The sequence below is a fragment of the Phragmites australis genome, chromosome 3 (assembly GCF_958298935.1).
Source record: "Phragmites australis chromosome 3, lpPhrAust1.1, whole genome shotgun sequence".
Lineage (NCBI taxonomy): Eukaryota > Viridiplantae > Streptophyta > Magnoliopsida > Poales > Poaceae > Phragmites > Phragmites australis.
Genome location: NC_084923.1, coordinates 12,634,033 through 12,657,248, shown reverse-complemented (window position 1 = coordinate 12,657,248; position 23,216 = coordinate 12,634,033). Strand labels below are relative to the sequence as shown.

At 45.2% G+C, this 23,216-nt stretch overlaps 3 protein-coding genes across 4 annotated transcripts; 1 reads left to right on the top strand and 2 right to left on the bottom strand.

Annotated features, from left to right (window-relative positions):
- Nucleotides 1-735: 735 nt before the first annotated feature.
- On the bottom strand, nt 736-2,977 carry LOC133912213 (protein IN2-1 homolog B). Its single transcript, XM_062354825.1, has 10 exons — nt 2,631-2,977; nt 2,440-2,514; nt 2,269-2,329; nt 2,080-2,166; nt 1,857-1,955; nt 1,654-1,762; nt 1,484-1,560; nt 1,255-1,362; nt 1,027-1,107; nt 736-917 (listed from the first exon to the last, which is right to left on the bottom strand). Exons 1-10 carry the CDS (start codon nt 2,945-2,947, stop codon nt 909-911), a joined length of 1,023 nt encoding a protein of 340 aa, XP_062210809.1. The 5' UTR covers nt 2,948-2,977; the 3' UTR covers nt 736-908.
- Nucleotides 2,978-9,873: 6,896 nt separating this feature from the next.
- LOC133912212 (ABC transporter G family member 5-like) lies at nt 9,874-12,741 on the bottom strand. The gene has a single exon (XM_062354824.1). The coding sequence runs from the start codon at nt 12,495-12,497 to the stop codon at nt 10,116-10,118; it is 2,382 nt and encodes a 793-aa protein (XP_062210808.1). The 5' UTR covers nt 12,498-12,741; the 3' UTR covers nt 9,874-10,115.
- A 4,207-nt stretch (nt 12,742-16,948) lies between these two features.
- On the top strand, nt 16,949-22,324 carry LOC133912211 (protein SIEL-like). 2 transcript variants are annotated; one of them, XM_062354822.1, is made up of 8 exons: nt 16,949-17,455; nt 17,542-17,622; nt 17,993-18,226; nt 18,308-18,499; nt 19,437-19,577; nt 19,760-19,846; nt 20,344-20,792; nt 20,889-22,324. In XM_062354822.1, the coding sequence occupies exons 1-8, from the start codon at nt 17,054-17,056 to the stop codon at nt 21,793-21,795; spliced, it is 2,493 nt and encodes an 830-aa protein (XP_062210806.1). In that variant the 5' UTR covers nt 16,949-17,053; the 3' UTR covers nt 21,796-22,324. The 2 variants fall into 2 exon arrangements, with proteins under 2 accessions (XP_062210806.1, XP_062210807.1); XM_062354823.1 differs by having other exon boundaries at nt 17,334-17,455; nt 17,546-17,622.
- Nucleotides 22,325-23,216: the final 892 nt, after the last annotated feature.

Genomic DNA, 23,216 nt, shown 5'->3' with positions numbered 1-23,216 from the left:
ATATGCTTCCAGTTCCAGATAGCTGGTGATACTGGTATAACACCAATGCTGCAGGTTGTCAGGGACTCTGGGTTATCCTCGAAAACGCCGATGACAACACTCGGATAATTTGCCATCACAATTTTTGAAGCTTCTTCACATTAGCTTTCGTTCATGCACTTCAGTGACGTTCGGCGTCCTTCTTAGAAAGTATTGTTTTACTCTAATAATATTCTCATAACTGTATGCTAAAGTTAGCCATCCTGCCACAGCAGATTGATGTCTCTATTTTCATGTAGTTTTCACAAATGACCACAATACTTTCATAGTTAGATTATTTTTTCCTATGTGTATTTTAATCTTATGTTTTTTATGGTTATTTATTACTTTTATCGCTATTGCATACGTCTTGTATTTAAGAGGTGTTAAAAATATAAAGTCATTATTATCTTATACTCTATATATTACCTCACGAGCTACTATTAAATACAAGTTTCTATGTCTAACCGTAGGAGAGCAACACTGATCCATTGAACTCTTCAACATTTTAACTAAACAACGTCACTACATCCCCTTTCAATCCTTCACTCACAGTAACAACGATATACTACTAAACTGTAATATCAGGACAACTAGTTTATTTTAATTTTTTAATTACTGGGCCTCTTTACCCAGGACCTTTGTTGGAGGCCATTTTAAAAGAGAAGTGCGACACCGAGATTCGAACCCCGGCGGGCGCTGCCGCTCCCATGCGGCTTGCCATCGGGCTACCTGCCCGTTCGCACAACTAGTTTATTTTCAAACGCACGGTCAATACAGAAGGCCATGTCTTATTAGAAAACAAAGCATATAACATGCAAGCACACGAATGAGTTTCCATCTACTATGCTGGTAGTCCACCGACAAGAGTTCCATCCTTGGTCACAAGTTTAGGCAATCTGCAAGTTAAAAACGGCGGTCATATGATTTTTTTGACTGAAGGGGGTCATATGATTTGAAATTGGCGGATCAAAGAGAACAAGGCAGAAAAGGTATGAAATATCTTACCCCAAGACGCTTCTTTGTGTGCTCAAGCAACAATTGAGGCTCCTGTTTAGTCTGTGTATATGCGTCAATCTTGTTCACTTCCTGAAACATATCAATTATGAGTTAAGAGTTCTCCTCAAGAAAAATTGGTTTGGAATGGGCTATAGAACATTTTCAGGAGGAAAAGGGGTCTTCCAAACAATGTGTGTACTATTAATATAAAGCTTATTTAACATCAGTCTGAATTACCTCGATGAACTTCTGAAGGTTGGGTCTGCTCTTTGTGATATCGTAGTTCTTTATGTTGGAAAAGAAAATCTGAAATCTTTCAATAAATGGGACATACGCAATGTCCACCTGAATATCAAGCATCATAGAAAAACCACATGTCAACAACAATTCCTAACAAAAATTATTTCTCAAATAGATAATTGAAATACAATTCAGGGGAAATAATTCCCTCACTCTAGCGACATACCAAGCTGAACTGACCAAGGAAGAACGGACCATCGCTGAACTTTCCCAGAGCAGCTTCTATTTTATCCAGAGCAGCGACTGATGGAAAGATAATGCATGAGAAATTAGTATGTGGATACAAACTACAACCTTTCGAATCAGTAAAACACCTAACTAACTAAGTTATCTTACTAGTTTCTTGGGATACATCTCCCTTGGAAACTATGGAAGAGTATAGTGCTTTGTTGAACTCGTCGGTATACGCAAGCAGCTCCTCAGCGAACTGCTTCTTTGCAGAATCCTACCAATTTACGAACTCAGACGTTAACACTTGTGATAAATTACTGCATTTTTGCGAGCATTACACTGATGTCGATCGAATATATTTGTCTTACATCAGGAAGCAACGACGGGCCTTCGAAATTGCTGTCAATGTACTTAACCAAATCCAAGCTCTCTCCTTTCACCTGATTGTTGTGCTCCAGGGAAGGCACCTATCAAAAAGGAAAGGTAAATGTACATGAAGAGGAACATGGCAGAAATATCTTCCTTAACCAACATAAACTGTAAATGATTCTACATGGGAGTACAGAGGGGGAACATGTAAACCATACACACCTTATTCTCTGGGTAAACCTTCTCCTTGTACCAAGCAGGCCTGTCTGCCAGATCGATCGCGACTATCTTGATCTTATCCTGCAAACCCTGGACAAAAGAAGGGAAACACCAAAAGATTCGATTTTTTTCTCAGCACTAGACACTAAAAGAACAGCCTCGGCAAATTAAAGAACACTGGTAGTCTGGTACCTTGCAGTTCCTGGCAATCCAAGCGCGCTGCGCGTACGGGCAATGATACGCAACGTACAACCTTCAACAGACCCCAAAAAAGGGGTTAATCCGTTCGCAAAAAAGGTTAACTTTAATCTCCTGATCTGCGGGCAAGGGGAAATTTGCAATTGCTACGTCGATTAAACCTACCTGGTGGTGCCATCGAAAAGGGAAGGGGGCTCGGAGGCGGAAGTCAGGGGAGACGGGAGCACTTCCTTCACGGAGCTGCACAGGTTACCACGGAGAAAGAAAAAACTCCGTTAAAAAATTCAGCCAAGAATCTGACTGGCCAGTATAGGATGACACACACAGGATTCCGCCCCGCGACTTGGCATACTCACCTTGCCGGTGCGGCGGCTGCCATGGCGACGATCCGGGAGGAGCTCCGCTGGGAGAGGTGGTGGTTGGCTGCTCCTGCCCGCCGCGAGCGACGAATCTTTATACGCGCCGAAGGGACGGGAATGGAGGCGGGCGTCAGTGGTGACGGGCAGCGAGGGAAAGCGAGAGAATTCATGAGCGAGGTGAAGTGTCCAGACGGGAGCGTGAAAGGTGGAGTGGACACGTCAGCCCGGGCGGTCGCGTGGTGTGGACGATGGGGTCGCTCAAATGGCTCGGCCGGCTTCACCTGGACGCGAACGTGGTGCAGGTACACAGACATTGTGTGGCTGGCTGTCCTTCCGGCCTTCGGGAATTCTTTCCTGGAGTGACTCCGATGGGTGGATTGTTTCCTGTAAAAAAAACTCGAATTTTATATATATATATATATTGAAATATTTTAAGATTATATGTCCGTTTGAAAAATAATAAGTATACTCCGTCGTCTTTCTAAGAATGGACGAGATCTTACTCTCTTCAGTTATTAAATTTACAGTAGCTGGGGCCCATAAAGTCTCGTCTGTTGAACAGCGAGACCTTCGTGACTACGGTGCCACGCGGGCTCACCCAAAAGGTCTCGCCTGTTCAGCGGACGAGCTTTTGAGTATTTAGGTTGGCGTGGCCGGCCCTGCTGACATCAGCATCTCATTTTATTCTCATTCAGCCGAGAGGAGAGGGGGAGGAGTGGGGAGGGGAGGGAGATTTGTGCGGTGAAGCTCTGCTGGAAAAAAGAGGTAAATTTTGTTCCTATTTTTTAACAAACCCGGTAGAATAACAACTAGTACTAGGTTTTGACATAGGTTAGATGTTAGATCTAGATTTTGTTTTACAAACCTGGTAGGATAGCTAGTAGACGTAGGTTAAAATGTAGATCTAGTTTTAGAATTAAGGTTAAATATAGTTCAACAATTAGATCATGTTTATACGTATATTTTAGCAATTAGATATAGTATTTAGACATATGTTAGATATTAGATGTAAGATTTAGACATAGTGTAGTCATAATTGATATGATAGATATAGGATTTAGATGTGTTTGATGTAGTGAAACGAGAATATGTTGTTACAGTATAGATTACATGTTGGACTACGCTTGTAATGAATTTTGCATTGTAGATGTAGTTTAACATGATTCTTTCTGTTCTGTCGCAATAATGTCATAGTTTTTGCCGATGGTTGCTAGGTATATCGGATATGTGGCAGTTTATGATTTTTTACGGGGATAGTGAAATCTTATATGGTCCAGAAGGTGTACTACTGTCTGTATTTAAGTCAATGGATAAGGGTATATTCAGACCAATACACAAAAGTGTTGGATATTTGTATGCCTGGTGATGCGGGGTTTCAAAATAGACATAGAGGTTCAAGAGATGACCATTAGCATTGTGGGCAACCGTTTCAGAGAAGGTGTATACTGGAAGGTGTTCCCGCTTTGGGAAGATGAAGTATGGAAGAGGTACCCGCAGGATGTTGTGCACAGAGGTTAGCCTCCTATGTTGCTTGTGCAATGGAAGAATAAGGAGGCAGTTACGGAGATGCAAAGTGGAGGGTACGCAGATGAGGAGGGTGATGAGGAAGTGTATGATGAAGATGTCGATCTGGATGTTGTACAGTCATCGGATTATCCAACTGAACCGACCGGTGAGGCAGACGAGGGGGGACAGATCCCTTCTCTAATTGAATAGATGGAGCAAGATGATCTTCAGGCTGATGAAACTCCTGAGTATGATATCTCAGATGATGAGGACGATGCTCTGGTTCGCACGGATTGGAACAATACAAACTTTAACAACCTTGTAGTGAATGAGGGGAATCAAGTGGCCTGAGAGTATACGTAGAATGAGGTGAACTAAGGTGCTAGATATCCTACCAGTCAGGTCATGAAGGATGTTATGACTCAATGAGTGACCTCGCTTCAACGATAATTTTATGTTGTCAAGTCAAGCAAGAAGGAATATGATGTGAAGTGCGCGAATGAGGGTTGCCCATGACGGGTGCACGGCTTCAAGGAGAAGTGGATTGACTATTAGGAGGTGTCGATTGTGGTCGACCACATTTGCATGATGGATGAACTTGAGCCCAACCACATAAATATCATCTCAACCTTTATCGCCAATGTGATGTACGCCCTTGCATGATGGATGAACTTGAGCCCAGCCACATAAATATCACCTCAGCCTTTGTCGCCAATGTGATGTACGCCCAGATTGTGAACAACCTGAACTACGAACCAGGGTCCATAATCAGGCAAATTGAGGAGGAGTACAAACACACTATAAGCTACAACAAGGCATGAAGGGCAAAGAGGAAGGTAATTGAGATGATGTTCAAGACCTACGAAACATCATATGATAATTTACCACATTTGCTGCAAACCATTGCTCGAAAGAACCCGGGAACGTATTATGATATTGATAAGTACACATTGCTGTCCAAACCTGGCAAGTACATCATGAAGTGATGTTTCTTCGAAATAGGGGTATGTATCGAAGCTTTCAAGCATTGTCGGCTTATCCTGTGCATCGACGATACTTTCCTTACCAGTAAGTTCATAGGATAGATCCTGACTGCTATTGGGGTTTATGGGAACAATCAAATTCTATTGTTGGCCTTTGCATTTGTGGAGAGTGAGAACACCAGCAATTGGTATTGGTTACTGTACTGTGTGAGGATGATAATTGTTGGTGCTCGGCCGAATGTGTGCGTTATACATGACTGGCATGCAGGAATTCTCAAGGCAATTGTGGATCTGCAAAATAGAACGAACGATGGCTTGATTGGACCCGTGTGGCCAGATTTGCAGAGTACGGTGTGCATGAGGCATTTGGGTGCAAACTTCTTCCACCAATTCAAGAACAAGAATCTCATGAACATGTTCAAGTGGCTTTGCTATCAGAACCAGTAGTGAAAGTTCGACGCTCTTTGAAAGACACTGGATGAACATATTGGGCTGGCAATGAAACTACTTTCACTGCCGGTGGATTTATTAAGTGGGCAGTGAAAGTAGTTTCACTGTCGATCGTCCTATTGACCCGGCAGTGAAGGTACTCTTTCAAATTTAAATAAATATGTATTAGGATTTTAGTCAACATAATGTTAATAAATATAGATAGTACAAATTCAATCGAAAACTCTTGAGTAACACAGTGGTTTGTTCGTTCTTACTTTGTGCAGGTCATGGGTTTGATTCTCTGGGCGTGTGCGTGAAACTAAAACAATTTTTTTACACCCAACAGTACCAATAGTGAAAGGAGTTTCACTGTTGGTAGACATATTGGACTGGTAGTGAAACTACTTTCACTATTGGTAAATTGTTATGTTAGCTTCTCTGAGAAGTTATTTTGCAAACTGATATTCAGTTCTCCTACCTCGACACTTTCTTATTTGTTATGTTCAGAGTTTGTGCACTTTGCTGGCATAGCAGCCATGTCTATGATGATGTCTTAAATTTTGAAGAACTAGATCAAATTCTATTTGCTAGCTTAAATCTCAGAAACATTGTCATGTCTATGATGTATTCACTAGAATAATTAGGGAGCATAACTTTAACAGTTCTGGGGCCAATTGTTACTCAATATCTAAGAGCACTTTTACACAAATTATGTTCATATTGTCCATTACTTTCTGTATACATGATGAGAGATACTGTCCTTTATGACTTGTTGTCTTTTTATCTCAAGATCATGTGTAATGAGTACTCTTGAATATTATCTTGTATTTTGATATGTGGTACAATATCCATGCTTTTGAAATACTAGTTGGTTTGGCTATCCAGTGCAATACTAGTTTAGAGAGCATTAGTGTGATTTGTAGTATATCATTTTTGCATCTCTCTTAAATTTATGACTGCTATGATATGATATGTTATTCATCGTGGTCAGTAAAGTGGAGTGTTCTTCAGTTAGGAGGAATACCACGCACAAGTTAATGAATTCAAAGGAGCATGTTACAAAGGATACAAGTCTAAACATGAAGTTGTTGCGGCATACAACAATTGAATCATCCAAGCTTCGAAAATAAGAAGTGTGATGTCACGTGTAAAGATGTTATAATCCTAGTTTTGGTTGTAATTATTATTATTTTGCTATGTAAGATGACGTGACTTGTAAGATCAATGTGTCAATTGTCAGTACCTTTATGCCTATTTTGCTTCGTAAGATATGACATCTTTTTGTTAAATGTGGTCATAATGTACTCAATTACAATATTGTATGCGTATGCATTCTATTTATCGACTCCTTCATGGTTATCTCACTCTTTCGACAGCCTCTCTCCCTCCCTTGTCGGCTTTATCTCTATCTGTAGAATACTCAACCGCTCATCGTCATCACATGTATAGTTTTTCGAGCTAATCCTTTTGTAAAAAGACCGGCCAAGTTTTTATCCGTCTTGATATAGTCAAATGTGACTACACCAGCATTTCTCAAGTCTCTAACTAATTTCTATCTTCTCTTCACATGTCTTGATGAATTCATGTTTTCTTTCTTGCTTGTGGCTTTAGCTATTACAACCTAATTATCACAATATAAGAGCACTACGGGAACTGGTTTCTCTACTATTGGTAAATGCATCAATAGTTGTCTTAGCTATTTAGTTTCACATTAAGCAGTCTCCAAAGCTACTAGCTCTGCTTCCATGGTGGAGCAAGTTATTATGGTTTGCTTTGCAAACTTCCAGGAGATAGCATCTCCACCAAGGATAAACACAAAACCACTAGTTGATTTCATCTCATCTGAATCAATGATCCAGTTTGCATCACAATATCCCTCTAGGATAGCAGGAAAACCAGTATAGAACAAACCTTGATTCCTTGTCTCTTTCAAATATTTCAGTACATGATCCAAGGCGAGCCAATGATTCGTGTATGTTCTACTCGAGTACCTATTGAGTCTACTAACTACATATAAAATGTCAGAACATGTAGTATTTGCAAGATACATCAAAGAGCCTATTATTTGAGAGAACTTGACATGACCATAACCTTGACATTGACTCTTTTGTAATTTAAGATAGGGATCAAAAGGAGTATTTGTAGGTTTACTATTGAAATGACCAAAATGATGAAGCAACTTCTCTACATAGTGCGTCTGACTAAGCTCTATCCCATTGTCTTTTTTCAAGAGTTTAATATTCATAATAACATTGGCTAGATCTAAATCTTTCATGTTAAATTTGGTTGATAAAATCCTTTTTATTTCAGATATGACATCAGTATTAGAACCCAAGATTAAAATATCGTCAACATAAAAACAAAAAATCACTCCAACATTACCTTTGAATCTAGAATAAATGCATTTGTCGGCATCATTTACAGAAAAACCAGCAAACACTAAAGTTGTGTCAAATTTTTCGTGCAACTGCACTGGGAGCTATTTAGTCCATACAAGGATTTAACAAGTTTACACACTTTATCTTCTTGTCCGAGAATGACAAACCCATCCGGTTATTGCATGTTAATTTCTTCTTCTAACTCTCCATTGAGAAACGTAATTTTAACGTCCATCTAATGAACTTCATAACCATATGCAGCAGCTAGTGCTACCAGAGCACGAATTGTTGGCATGCAAGCTATAAGAGAGTATGTATCAGAATAATCTTCTTCTTGTTTCTCTGTGTACCCCTTTGCAACTAATATGACTTTGAACTTGTCTATAGTTCCATTAGGTTTGAGTTTCTTTTTGAAAATCCACTTGCACCTAAAGCTTTCCAATCACGGGGCAAGCCTGTGAATTCCCATGTACTGTTAGGGAGGATGAAATCCATCTCACTTTCTACATCTTCCTTCTAGTATGCAACATTATATGATGCATAAGTTTCTGAAAGAGAACTTGGCATATCTCCCACTAAGTAAATGATAAAATCATCTCGGAACGATTTTTCAGTTTGAGCTCTCTTGCTCCTTAACTCAAGGGAATCATCTCTGATGAATTACCAATTCTAGGTACAACAGAGGTAGATACTAAACTTGAAACACTGCACGTACCATCATCGGAAAAATGTCTTCAAAGAAAGTTGCATCCCGTGATTCCATCCCCAAATCCTCCATGAGCAAGAGTAGCAGCGTGTCTAGGACTATCAGGAATCTAGAACTTTCCTGCGGATCTCTTATTAGATTCGAATTATAGCTTTGTAGAGAGGAGAGACACTTCCGATATATTCATTTCTACATTTCATATGGATTTTTTTATGGTGTTTTGGATGGATCCAAGCAGTGTAGAAGAGTTATTTCTTCTATTCTTTCTCCTGTGTACGCATTATCTTAGAAACTAGCTTTTTTTTTAAGGAAATCTTAGGAACTAGCTATGTCACCTTAATTGAAGGACTGATATAGAGATGGTCAAATGGTCCACTCGGGTCGGCTCGGTACGGCTCAGCTACAGCACGGTTCGAACGGTCCGGTTACTATAACAAGTCGTGCCGTGTCGGTCCACGTGCCTCCCCTCAGTCCACGACACGGCCTGTCGACCACTGTGTCGTGCTAGGTTGGTTCGAGCACGATTGTAGTCCAGCGATACGGTCGGCCTAGCGGGCACGACAAGTACGGGCGACTCGTCGGCACAATCGGCATGATAAAATAAAAAATAGCTATAAATTTAAAAATAGATAAAAAATAGATAAAAATATAGAAAATAGATAAAAAAAAGCTACAAACTTAAAAAAATATATAGAAAATAGCTGGATCCACACGTGCTGGCCGGATCGTGCCTAACCGTGCTGTGCCCGTGTCGACCTGAGCTGGATCGTGCCAGTGCCGGCCCGACTCAACCGGACCGTGTCGTGCCGCGCGCTCGGTCCAGGTACTACATGTGACCTCGTGCCGTGTCAGCCCGGTCCATCTTAACTCGGACCATACCGTACTTAGATCGTACCTACAGTGTGGTACCTTAAGCCGAACCAGTAGATATGATTTATTTGAGTATCTTTAGGCTGATAGGGCCGCCCATGGGCCTGAAAGGTATAGTATTTTTCACGTGGAATTGCAGTGTTTCGGGCGAACCAGAGAATTTCAAACGTTAGCTATGGACGGCCACTCTAGTTATAGCTCTCAATATGGCCCAATGCCCGTTGAAAGGAAATTTCTTCTCTGTGATAAGATCACGCCTTGAATTTCGGTCAAGCTTTTCTACTACTATGCGTGCCTAGAGCCCTAGACAAGGTTCATGATCACCCCCAAACAGAATCAGATCCTCAACTTCCAAACGCCTTAAGTGAAGACAAAAAGAAATGAACATATACATCGTCGCATCACAATTTTCAACTTGCCATGAAAAACTTACAACTTGCATGCAAATTTAGACCAAATAAACAAAACCCCCGTCCCATCTTAATTACATGCAGCTAATGAAAGACCGAAAAAGTTTCAAGAAGAAATCTAGGACCAATGGCCCAACGCACATCGATTGCTGCGTCAACGAAGTAGTAGAAGATATGCCGATGGATCGCTGTATGGCTCACCTCCTCTTGTTCCTGCTCCCTAGCAGTAGCGCGATGTAGAAGAGGATGCGGAAGAGGAACCCCCATGCGACGGTGATCCAGAGGCAGTCCCACTTGGTGAGGTCGGTGACGGCCTGCTGCGCTAGGAAGTCGGGCCCCGTGGTGATGCACGTGTTGGTGCCGATGTCCACGCCCAGCGACGTGCTCATGGCGCTTAGCACCCGCACCTTGAGCGCCGGCGGCAGAGCGGCCAGCGGCGTGTTGTCGAACATCTGCACGCCCCGCACGAAGCACCTCGTCGGGTCGCTGAACTCGTTCTGCATCACCGCCTCATACGGGTACTTCACCAGCGACAGGTAGTGGAACCAGATCCAGTAGCGCGGGATCCGGTCCCGGGTGATGAAGAAGCCGCTGAAGAGGAGGAAGTAGGCCAGCGTCGACACCACCACGGGGTACCCCAGCATCACGTTCGTCACCACGCCGGAGAGGAACGTCGCGAACCCGGACCCGGCCCAGAAGGAGGCCAGCACGATGGCCACGAAGAAGAAGAAACCCTCGACGCCGCCGGCCAGGCCCACGGCGAAGAAGGTGGTGAGCGCGAACGCGAAGGAGAGGACGATCAGCGACGGGAAGCCGACGATGGTGTGGGAGAGCACGTACGAGGAGCGGCGGTACGCGTTGTAGGCCGTCTCGCGGAGGAAGATGTAGCGCTCGTTGAGGAAGACCGGGAGCGCGTCGGAGCAGGTGTAGAACATGGTGGACATGGCGATGGCGAAGAAGCCCAGACGCTCCTGCACGCCCTTGGGGGAGTCGTCCAGGCGCCAGAAGATGGTCGCCAGGATGAACCCCGTGATCAGCACGGCGGCGAGACGGATGACGAAGATCTCCGGCGTGCGCTTCGTGTTGATGAACGCGCGGCGGGTCAGGACGCCCATCTCGATCCAGAACGGGTTGGCGAACTTGGACACCGCGGCCCCCGGCGCTGACTCCCCGGAGGGCAGCGCCACGGTGCTGGCGTCGGTTGCGCCGGACACGAGCTTCCCGCGCGAGATGCTGACGCTGATGGCCTCCTTCAGGGACAGCGACGGCTTCTCCCCGTGCCCGTCGGGGTGCTTCATCTTGGGGGCCATGCGCTTCTGCCACGACTTGTTGTGCTCCACGAGGTCCTTGGCACCATCCGGCATGGTCTCCAGCTCCTTGATGAGGTCGAGCGCGAACTCCGTCGGGTTCTCGTTGTCCGGGATGGGCTTGCCGAAGTCGAAGAAGAAGGACGGTAGCGCGCTCGGCGGGCCGTAGTACACCGTCTGGCCGCGGGAGAGGAACAAGAGACGGTCGAGGAGGCTGAGGATTCGGTAGCTCGGCTGGTGGATGGACATGACCACCACGCTGCCGCTCTGCGCGATGTGCTGCAGCACCTTCACCACCATGAAGGCGCTGGTGGAGTCGAGCCCGGAGGTGGGCTCGTCAAGGAACAGCACGATGGGGTCGTGGATAATGTCCACGCCGATGGACACGCGCCGGCGCTCCCCGCCTGATACGCCGCGGTGCCCCTCGTCGCCGATGATGGTGTTGGACGCGTTGCGCAGGCCGAGCTGGTCGATGAGCGCCTGCACGCGCTTCTTCTTCTCCTTGGTGGGCAGGGAGCGCGGGAGGCGGAACTCGGCGGCGAACATAAGCGTCTCCTCGACGGTGAGCATCGGGTACAGGAGGTCGTCCTGCATGACGTACGCGGAGATGACCTTGAGCAGGTTGCTGTCGAGCGACTCGCCGTTGAGCGTGACGGAGCCGTGGAGGCTGTCCTTCTTGATGCGGTTGGCGAGCGCGTCGATGAGCGTGCTCTTGCCGGAGCCACTCGCACCGAGCACCGCCATGATCTCTCCCTCCCGGGCCTCACCGGAGATGTTGTCGAGCAGCGTCTTCATCCGGGGCACCTCGGGCTCCAGCGCCTCCCCGCGCGGGAACGGCAGCGCCGGCAGGCCCGACCCCTTCTTCCGCTGCTTGACGCTGTACGTCAGGTCCGTGAACCTGAGCACGAACGGCAGAAGCGAGCCATCCCCACCGCCGGCGTGCATGTGCTCGCTCAGCTCGCTGGCGGTGGACCCCGGCACGGAGCCGCCCAGCTCGATGGTGTAGTGCGAGTGCGTCGGCGACGACGTGGGCGACGAGGCGTCGCTGCGCGCGTCGTTGACCCGCTTCAGCAGCTGCGCGAGCGTGAACGACGCCTGCTTCGTCGCGGCCGTCGGCGACGACGGCTGCGGCTGCATCAGCACGCCGCTGTGGTGCGGCTGCTGGTGGTGGTGGTGCATGTGCAGGAGGCCGTTGCGCGGGATGTCCTCGGCCTCCTCCATCGCCGACGACCTCCGGTCAAAGAACGGCAGCTTGTCAACGAACCTCGACATCGCCACTAGCTCCCCTCTCCCTTGGCACCTCCCCCGCCCGCCGCTACGCACGTAGCTCGCGCGCAGGCCTCCTCGCTGCCTGCCGCTGCGAGACAGAGAGATGGAGGGGGCTCTTGGCGTCGATTTGCACTCTGGGCATCACACTGGTGACGATTCTTATAGCTCCCCGCACGAGGAGTCAAAAGCGACGCAGGTTTGGTGAGCGGAGATTGGCTGCCCCGCGCGCGGTTTCTTGCTGCAAGCTGGAATTGGTTAAGTTGCCGCGGCCACGGCCAGGGAAGGAAACGGGGGGTTAGCTTGGGTTTAGGAGGGGGGTAGGGTCAAGGAGGTGGGTGCGGTGGGTGAAGCTCCCTCACTCTAGGCAGCTTGTGCGCGCGCGCAAGAAATGGCGCTCCAAGTGGTTAAGTGTAGCTCAGCCAAAGCTCACCAAATGGGCAGCTAACAGCACCGGGCGAGCTAATCAGCTGCGAAGTAGCGAAAAGTATGCAAAGAAAATGCACGGAAGGTTGGGGCTGGGGTGGCCAGAGTCAGGAAATAGCCGGGAGGAAAAAATAAGAGTGATGCTATTTTATTAGATGTCATTTTTTTTATTTTCCTTCTTACGACACACCTTAACTATCCGATAAAGATCTGATAGTTATCCTTCTTTCTTACTCCTCCCGACAACTTCATCCCCTTCCACTATCTGTCGCATTAACTCCCTTAGTGCTCCCTCGCACTGCCCACCTCCGACCGTCTCCGACGGCTCTCTCGCCATCGAATTCGTCGCCACTGCCCCTCCATCACTAACCAATTCATTTTTAAGCTCTTCCACCACCAACTCCATCCACCGTCCGTGGCTTCGGCAATGCCACCGTCGTCTCACCGCAGCCTAACACCAGTCCAGTCGCCACCTCAGCCTCCCTCTAACCTCTAGAGTCACCGGTGAACTCCGAATCCTAACCCCTCACTTAAACTCACCGGTGTTCACATGGTCGTTTGAAATCGAGAGCGCAATTTCAGATGCCTAATGATTAGAAAATATGTAAAAATAAATGAAAATCACTCGCTCTTGGAGAAGCATGGACATCATCGGAATGTTCGATTCATTGGTGTTTTCCCAGTTTTGGTGCTTCGTTTCTGGAGCTGGGAGCACGTTTGCAGCACACGATGCTTGGGCCATTTTTTTTTGGCACCGTGTGCTATGCTAAGTTCCTGGCTTACCATTGCTGAATTATATAGTTTAGTGCCAGCGTACAACGTTATGTGATACCTTGATTATATCCGGGGCGTACGGAATCCAGCAATTTGCAAAGTTTGTTGCTTTTAATAATACTGTTAGGTGCACGCCGATGACTTGTTTATCCGTGTAGCGTGGCCAGAAATCGCAAACAATGCCCACGGGCAGCCGCTATTGTTCGCAATCGCGGGCTCCGAGGCTTGCGAGTCTGGTTCTCTTGCTGCAGCGGCGAAGGCGACGCGGCATGTTTTGTAATCTCCTCCGGGCTTCCAGCTCTTCACGTACGCACGCAAGCGTGCAGCTGGGGGGTGGTGAACAAATCGCCATCTACCTATCCGATCGGCTATCGGTATTTCAACGCTCTAGATCTTACGAGCAGTATACTCTGCTCGGTCAGATACTGGCCAATCTGGTCGCTTTATGTTCTTCTTTTACTGCTGCCACGTGGAATTTCAGGCTTTCAGTATGCAAGTAAAATGAAGTACGTGTGGATGAAAAGAAAAGGGGATGGAATCAAATACATGAGCATGTTCTCTTTACCACTATTCGGCTGCATTTCAGCAACCAGTTGCAATAACAGTCTAACCAACGCCTTTTCTTCTTCTTTTAGAAAAAGACGAACGGACTGACCAACACTATCCAACTAGTCCACAAAAATTCTTACCTAAACCGACCAATTCTCACGACCTAAAGAAACACAGAGAAGGCACCCCTACTATTTTTCTAACGAAGTAATTATGTTTCGTGTTCCACTCTTCCACTGTCTGAAGTTTATGCGTGTGAAGTAAACGTGGGGAAGTTTTTTTTTTTAACATACAATGTGGGGAAATATTTGAGGGGCATGTATAAATTCAAGATTGGAGTTTAACAAAGTTTGCAACCGCAAAAGTACCGATTCTGGTTCTTCTTGGTTGTCAGACCAATAATTTTCCCAAATTTATGAGGTCACTTCATCCTATCTATGTTTCATTTTTTTTAGAGTTATGTTTCCCTTTTCTTGTGACAAGCAACCAGGCAGGTTTTCATGCACTTTTATTATCTGGCCACACTACACTTATCTCTCTGGCTACTGAATGGCCAGTAGTAACATTTTTCTATATTTTTTTAGGCAAAGGCATTGGCCAAGTTAGCGCCACTTGGAAGTTAGAACACTTGAAATTTCCTTTTGATTTTGTGACTGAGAAATTTTTCCTTTTCATTTTCAAGGACTTGGACTGTTTTCAGTGAAACTTGTTTTTTTTCCCTCGAATACTAGTGAAACTTGTTCAAAAGGAAGAAGAACGTGAGCCGGCAGAGTTGTCTTGTGAATTCAGGGGCTATTTTGTTATTGACTACAAGATACCAAGTTAAAATTTGATTATATCTATGAAATTTGGTTTCTGTTTGGATCATTAGATAAAATTTTGTCACACCTTGAAAATTTCGGTTGGCCAAAATTTGATCATGTCTATAAAATTTGGTTTCTCTCTGGCTAAATTTTTTCTATAGCAAAGTTAGACAAGATTTTGACATAAAAAACAACCGCTCTAATTTTAGCTAGCCAAAAATTTAACTCAGCCTCAAACCAAACATTACTCTATTTGCTCTGATTTTAATGTGACCCTAATTTTAACATGACCAAATTTTGATTTTGCTCGTTGGAGTCAAGAACTAAACAAGCCCTCGATCTACTTGACAACTTGAGATCATCTATGTCGGAAAAAACCCAAAAAAGATAAACAAAAAAGAAGAAGAACGAGCATGTCTTGCTGCGTGCCATGAACCGACCAATGCCCAACCGTCCAGCGTCTAGCCCAGCTCCATCTCTCTATCTCCCGTATCTCTCCTGCTTTAATTAATTTTTTACCACTCTAAGGGATGGTACATTTCCGAAAATCAACTATTTAAGATGTTTTGCTAAAATATCATCCGAGTCTCACCAAAACTTACTACTTTGTCACTTTAAAATCTTTTTCCCTACCACGTGTTATTTTTTTACCCTGCCGATGTGGAAATAAATGTGAAATGTCCACTCTGCCCTCTTGGTCGCTCGCTCTGCGCGGTCAAACCAGGCAGGGGGGAGGGCATCTTGTTCATGTGCGCCAGCTGACGCATAAAGCGGCTCGACCGGGAGGGCGCCGTCGCTGCTTGGAGCGGTCCGGCCATACGTTGGGCGAGTTGTGGGGGCGGCCGGCGGCAGCTATTGTGCCGTGTGTCGTAGGGTGCTTGAGCCGCCATCTTCTCTCGGTCGTGCCACCGATCTCCACCCCGCCAAATCTTGCGCCACCGAGCACTGATCCGCTAGGGCCAAGCCAAGAGAAGCGCGAGGAAGGTTGCTAGGGCCTTCTTCGATGGATTCCCATGCAAATCCCATCATCCTTCGATCGAAATGAGCTCTGCACCCGTCTTCTTCCCAGACGTCGGCAAGCCTCTTTGCCACTTCACCGATGCGTCGCTGTGTCCTAGCTTCTTCTTCCGATTCCACGCCATGGTGAGCTTCCTCTTGTCTCCGACATGCTTCTGCGCACGCTACCTCGGCCTTGACCCGTCACCGAAGCGACCCTCTAGGGGGGCTGAGCTCCGTCGCGCCATGGCACACGCTGCCAGTCAATCTCCGGCTAGGCCCACGGACCGAGACCCACCCAAATGAGTTTTTCATATCGCACTGATTTTGTTGATGCCCTCGGTTGGCCGATTCATCGCCACAAATGTTGTCAGCGAGGTCGAACCAAGTTGGGATGGGCTGAGCAGGCAGTTCTTGCCGTCGTTGGTGAGGGCGTCCACAAGGCTGCCCCCACCGGCTCCACTTCCCAGATCCTTGGCAAGCACGACGGCCAGAGCAAGAGCACCCTGGGGTCTAGCAGGGACGTCGTGCTTCACGATGACTCACTGTCCGACGTGCGCTTTGGGATGAGCCCGATGAACAACTACGATATCACCACTGCCGAAGGAGTTTTGGGCTAGGTTGCACACCATCCTCCGCAGCATCGTCGGCCGCTTAGGAGCCACATGGCACCAAACCTCCTGAGACGGAGCAAACGAGCCCGAGAGTAGAGTGGATATTTCCTGTGAGATTCTACACCGGCAAGATAAAAGAAATTGTCAAATGGCGGTGGAAAAATGGTTAAAATGGCAAAACAAGAGTGTTTTTTTTTTTATATAGATGATATTTTAGCACATAATTTCCAGTAGGTAGCTTTTAGGCATATGTTATCCGTTAGAGTGTAAAAAATTAATTAACCCGTCTCCCCTAAGGCCCTGACCCGTCCCCACCAAAAACCCCACCCCGCACGCCGCACGCAGCTGCACGCTCCTCTCCCGCCGGTCACCGCCCGCTCCACCACCGCCTCCCAACCCTATGGGCGAGCCCGAGCCGCACCTCCTCTCCTCCGCCCACACAACCGCCGGAACCACCTCCTCCCCCTTCACTCTCAACCACCCTGGCCTCATGAACGAGCGCCCTGCCGCGTCCGATCCCGGCCCGTCCTTCCCCAAGCGGCCTAGGGTTGCAGCGGAGCTGCAGTCGCCCGGCGTCTCGGCCCCGGGCCCCGAGGCGGAGGTCTCGGCGCTCGTCTCGATGGCCGGAGGGCTGTACCCGCTGGCGCGGGCCGAGGCGCTTCGCGGCCTCGCCGCGGTCCTCGAGAAGGCGGACGCCATCGGCGGCTGTGCTGGCGGAGGGATTGTCGAGTGCTGCTATGGCTGTGCGGTGGAGTCGATGATGGGAGAGGATGACGGCGTCAGGCTGGCCGCCGTGCGATTGGTGAGGCGTTGTCATTTTGTTGTGCTTGTATGGTTTTGGGGGTTAAATTTGAGGTGTTGAGGAAAGCTCCTGTCTGCGGTGGATAGGTAGGTTTGTGTGCGCAGAAGTTTGCTGTGAGAGTGGATGTTGATGGCGATGGTGACCAAATGGACCTGATTTTCCTGCAGGTATGGTTCATACACTTCGTGCTGTGGAGTTGGTATTACATTACTGTAGGATTGAATGGCAGTAAAATCAATATTCGCTAATAAATACATTGACATGGTCTATATGATGCTTTTGTATATACTTATAAGACTTATAGTTCCCACTGCTTACCATTATATTATCATCACCAGAAATCCTTGTGGCAGTGTAAGAAGAGAGTGTTGATCCCGAATTAAGGTGTATTAGCGAAGTACATATTTGTAGTTTACAACCAAAAGTACAAAGGGATGGACTGAAACATTCCTGCACCATTTTTCATTTGTAAATAGCAAGTTTTGTTTCACTTTAATTCTTATCATTCCCTTTGTATTTCCTTTCTGCTCTATGCAGCTTAGCTCCATGGCTAGGGACATGTGTCCAAAAGTGAGAGTTGAAGCATTTAGTGCTCTTGGTAAAATGCACAGAGTTTCTGAGGGTGTTTTGCTTCAGTCACTGTCTAAGAAGGTCATAAAAACTGACGCTTGCAGCGGTTCTATTGTCAAAGGGATAAAACTACCTCCTAAATTAAAAATTCCCTGTGCTGCTGGCATTTTCGTGCATGGGATTGAAGATGAGTTATACCAGGTTCTGTCATTTCTCTTGTACCATGTTTTCCCTTAACAGTGCCATAGTTTTCTTTTCTTTTATTTTATTTTCTCACTGCAGGTGCGAGCAGCTGCTTGTAAATCACTGGGAGCACTTGCAAAGTTCTCAACTCAATATGCACAGAAGTCTGTGGACTTGTTGATGGACATGATGAACGATCATACAGAAGCAGTTAGATTGGAGACTTTGCAGGCACTACTTTATATGGCAACATATGGATATTTGAGTGTACAGGAACAGCACATGCATATGGTATTAACCAATACAGTTTGCCAAGTGTAATCTAGATACATTAATTGGTTTTCTGTGCCTTAGCTATCGCATGTTACATTTTAGTCCTATGGCAACTTTTAATTCATAAATAGCTGTTACTTCTTACTATATTTATAAGCGATGCCTTCTTACAATATCACTAGTTGTTGGTTAAATTGGAGAATTGATATTAAGATTGCAGGCTTTGCATTGCTAAATATATTGTTCACATATTGTACATCAGGCTGCTTAGAATATTTTCAGTAACCAGCAGTTTTCCTTTCACAAATCTATGGATGCACTAACAAAATGCACATGCTTTTTTGACATCCTCGACTGATCACGCACCCTTGTTATTCTGAAAACCGTGTTCTTTTTGTCATAATTGTAGGGAAATATGTGGTAACCAGAGTTTCTGAAGCCAATCTATGTGTCCTCTAGGATGGGTACTGGCTGAAATGTTGTCGAGAGGAATCTTAGCTTACAGTGATCTGGCCAAAAGCTAGTTTAATTTGTGGTTTCTGAGAGAAAAATGTGGAACAATGTATCTGCAGTTCGACATGCAAAGATAATGAACTTGGCCAGAATCTGCATGAAACATTCATGAATGTCTAATTTGGGGGGGAAACGGTTCAACTTTGTAGTTTGTAAAGTGGTAGGGCTATATTTTTTCTTGTGCATTCACTGTCACGGAGCAATTTTAGAGTCTAGCTTTTGAGGTAAAGAAGAACACTCATAACACCAAGATCAAACAGGTTCGAGTCTGATTTTGGTTCAAAGTCCTCCTTTGATGTCTGAATGGTTTTTAATTAGGTTTTCAGATCTTTAAAAAGATCCTCCATATAATCAAATGCGGTATTAATCTGCAGGAATATTTGATGTTGGTCTTGCTAAATGCTACAATGTGGCAACCTTATGTATATAGTTGCCTTTGCAGTTTCTTGGCTTGTTGGTTGATGCCAATGCCTCGATTCGAGAAGCAGCACGCAAGATCCTAGGGTTAGTTAACCTGCCCAAACTTCAAATGTTCAAGTCTGCAATTGATGGTCTTATTGCAAGTTTGGAGAAAAATCCAGAGGTATGTTAGTCTGATACTTTTTCTGAACAATTACCACACTTCTTTTTGCCTCTTAAATTTTCAGCATTGGGCAGCATATAGAATATCCACTCCGTTATTCTAAATGTTTGTGAGTATATGACTTCATTCGAGGGAAGAGTTCATGCTTATTTTCCATGATGTAACTTTATTCTTGCATGCAGGAACAAGATATATATGGTGTTTTGTTTTCCATTGGCAAGAATCATGGGAGCTTTTCAGCGAATATAGCTAAACATTTGGCCAAAGAGGTATTCTCCATGCTCTGCTTCCATTTGCATTTACATTTTCATGGCATCTGAGAATTATGTTACCAGTTATACATTATGCTTTTGCTCTTCAGCTGGACGGAGTTCTCTTACAGTCGGACTTGGACATTAACATCGTCTCCAAAATACAATTTTGGCCATTAATATATATTTTAGTTCATTTGTAAATCTTAAAATTTAAAATTGTTTGACTGCACGATTCTAGTTATGACACTTTTGGCTAGATGGAATAATTAACTCATGAATTCATGAATTTGTTATATCATTCAGTCATCACTGTATAGTAAGATGCACCGATATCTAGGTTTGGTATTTCCTCAGTGTTCTTCTTTACTTTGGTTATTGATGTAGGAGTTTGAAGTACGAGCTCCAGGTTTATGTTCTTGTGTTATGGCCTACAAGAGTAGATATATACATCATTTATTTAGCATTCTTCTAACAGGTTTATTTCCTAATGTTACTATATCTGTATGTCATAGATCAGTATGGTATCTGACGGAGAGCTTATCTTGGACAAACCTAGGATCAAAGCATTGTTAATAGTGTCTATCTCGGCACCTTTTTCTGATGATAAGCACAAGAAGTTGGATATACCTTCGATTATCTTCTCACATGCAATTTCCCTAGTGGGGAAGGTCTCATGTGCATTAGAAGTGATTAATCAGGATTCACTCTTATCCTACTTGTGTCATAAAGGTGGAATGCCGTTTTGGGAAAACAGATCAATGTATGCGGAGTCTGGAGAATCTGAAGGCTGCAGTGTTGAAACTGTGGAAAATTGTGCCCATATGGAAAATACTGCAAAGGCTGCTAAGTGTTTGGATGAAGTTCTGATAATGCAATCCATCAAATCCATACTGGAAACAGTTGAAGGAGCCTGGACTATGAGAATGTCGTGCAATATTGTTGAAGTTCGAACTGTTCTTAGGTATCAGTCACTCCTTCCCTTTCTTTAGCACACAACCAATACATATTAGTCTATTTTGTGAATATTTCATGCGAGTTTGGTTTTTCTTGGTTGTAGAACACGCAGAGAAGAGCTAAAAATATTGGCTGAAAATTCTTCCGGATCAAGTGGTGCATTATTGAGCTTTCTATGCGAGTATCTTGATGCAATACAGTTCATTGTTGAATTGTGGCAGTTGATTCAATTGGATAATTCTTACGCTTTTGGCTTAACATCACCTGATATTTTACTGGATAAGTTAGATATATCTGTAAGAAGGATGGAATGTTGTTATGCTGGATTAAATAGAGAACTGGAGGTTCAAGTCTTGGAGCTTGCTTTGTTAGTTAATCTATTTAGATTGTCGAAGGCAGGAATATGTTCAAAACTACTGCTGGATAAGCTGCTTTGGGTAGTTAATCGCTTAGAAGGCCTGTGTGCTGATGGATCCTGTGAGCTGTCTGACTTCAGCAGAGAAATTAAGAAAGCCTTTGATGGCAACTCTATTGGGGATGCTCTCATCGACAACATCTGCACTTCGCTTGAACTCTTCCGTCTAAAACCAACGACAGATTTTGGAATGCTTAAAAGAATATGTGCGGTATTGCAAGTATCTGATAATGATTCTGAAAATCCATTATCGTATGTTTGTGGATTACCCGTGGGTGTCAGATTTCGCATATCTTTGTGGAACATATCTAGTCATCATAGATTGTGGATCCGCATGATTGTTGGCGAGTCCATCCAACATACCTTCTTAGAGTTATCCTGTTTTGGAGGTAATGAGGAGGTGAAGAGCTGCTCTATGGTTGTTCCTCTGTATGCTACCCCAATGGCGTGTTCATTTGTTCTGAGGGTATGTCTGGTAATGGAATGCCCAGGTATCAGCACCCACCAGGCAGGAGGACTAGGAGGACCGAGTGATTGTGTGGTCCAACTCTCTGATGAACTGGATGTCTATTTTGTTAGTACTGGCCAAAGGTGATGATTAAAACAAGTGATCATATGCTCTCCATGCTCATCTTCAGTACGTGCTCGAGTGGTAGCACGGTATGGATAATACACACTCTTTAACCATGCAAAATGTGGTTTAGAACAGCAGACTAGCAATGGGTGTCTCGTGTGATCTATGGTATTGCTCAATGTTCGTTGTGGGTGGACGAGGCAAGTGGCTTGAAAGAACTGTCACCTCATAGTGATACCAGGATATCTGAGAAAAAAAAGGGTTCTGTTGCACTGAGATTTTGTATCGGTAGAAACTAGCAAGAGGTGCGGTGTGGATCAAGGTTGCTGGGCAGCCAGAGGGAGGAGACGAGTAATTTTCTTCATGAATCCATTCGTCTGGACCGCGCGCAGGGAGGGAGGAAGCCGATGACAAGCTGCTCGGAAAGCCGGCGTTCAATTTTCTACCTGTCGCCTTCGTGGAAAGTTTAGTGGGCACTTAGCATACTCTTGATATATGAACCAATGTACATTGTTAGTTCATCCTAATTGTTAGTTTGTGCGGTTCGTTATCCTGTCTGATCTGAAAAATCTTTTGCATTCTATTTATCAGCTGACTGTTGTACGAACTAAATTAGTCTGCCATTGGATCAAAGCCCTATCGCCTTATCCTAGCGGAAGTCAAAATTCTCACCCAAGTCGCGTGCGCACCCATCTCGAGTTCGTATACTTATGATTTTTTCAAATTCTCCATAAAAATACCTAGATGTACATGCTCACCTGCAAAAACTTGGCTAAAAATGCAATCGTTTGTGAGATGTGCGAAAAAGAGAATTTCACGTAGCTTTTTACAGGGGAACTTTTCCTCTTTTTAGACAGCTCACAAATGGTCCAATTTTTTCCGAAAATTTTGCAAGTGACCATGCTATGTCATATTCTACTTCTAAGGATTTTTGAAAATTTTAAAAACTTACCAGTAAACAAACTCGGAATGGGTGCACATGCATATACGGTCACAACTGCATTTCCCTTCTCCTAGCCTCCTATCTCAACAATCCCTATCCCTCCCTCGTATCCCTAAATCCAAACAGCATGTGACTCCGCCGGCTTGCCTTGTGGCACCGCCATTTTCCAAAGTGCTCATCGTGCTGACATCGTTCCCTCCATTGCCTCACTCACAATCATCTCTTCCATCCTAAAGCATCGTCTTGGGGTTTTTGACGGCTCCTGAACTCAAGGCGCCTAACTTCGTAGCTCCTAGATCTTGCCAAGGTTGCAGCTGGCGGTGCCTCCACCAGCCTGCCCTACCGCTACCTCCATTGCCCCGCTGCTGCCCACCTAATTCTAGGGTCGGGTTGGGTCCGGTTGGGTGCTAGGTGCACCTAAGCCTTAATCCATTAAACCTTAGCTATAAAAAAGCTTGCTAGATAGGATGATGTGGGGTTGTTTTTTGAACTGACTCCC

Coding starts and splice junctions, on each gene's coding strand:
- LOC133912213 (XM_062354825.1), bottom strand. CDS start 2,947: ATGTCTGTGTACCTGCACCACGTTCGCGTCCAGGTGAAGCCGGCCGAG. Junction 2,330..2,439: donor CTTTTCGATGGCACCACCAG/GTAGGTTTAATC, acceptor GGTCTGTTGAAG/GTTGTACGTTGCGTATCATT. Junction 1,108..1,254: donor ACCTTCAGAAGTTCATCGAG/GTAATTCAGACT, acceptor GATATGTTTCAG/GAAGTGAACAAGATTGACGC.
- LOC133912212 (XM_062354824.1), bottom strand. CDS start 12,497: ATGTCGAGGTTCGTTGACAAGCTGCCGTTCTTTGACCGGAGGTCGTCG.
- LOC133912211 (XM_062354822.1), top strand. CDS start 17,054: ATGGGCGAGCCCGAGCCGCACCTCCTCTCCTCCGCCCACACAACCGCC. Junction 17,623..17,992: donor TGGACCTGATTTTCCTGCAG/GTATGGTTCATA, acceptor TGCTCTATGCAG/CTTAGCTCCATGGCTAGGGA. Junction 18,500..19,436: donor AGGAACAGCACATGCATATG/GTATTAACCAAT, acceptor TTGCCTTTGCAG/TTTCTTGGCTTGTTGGTTGA.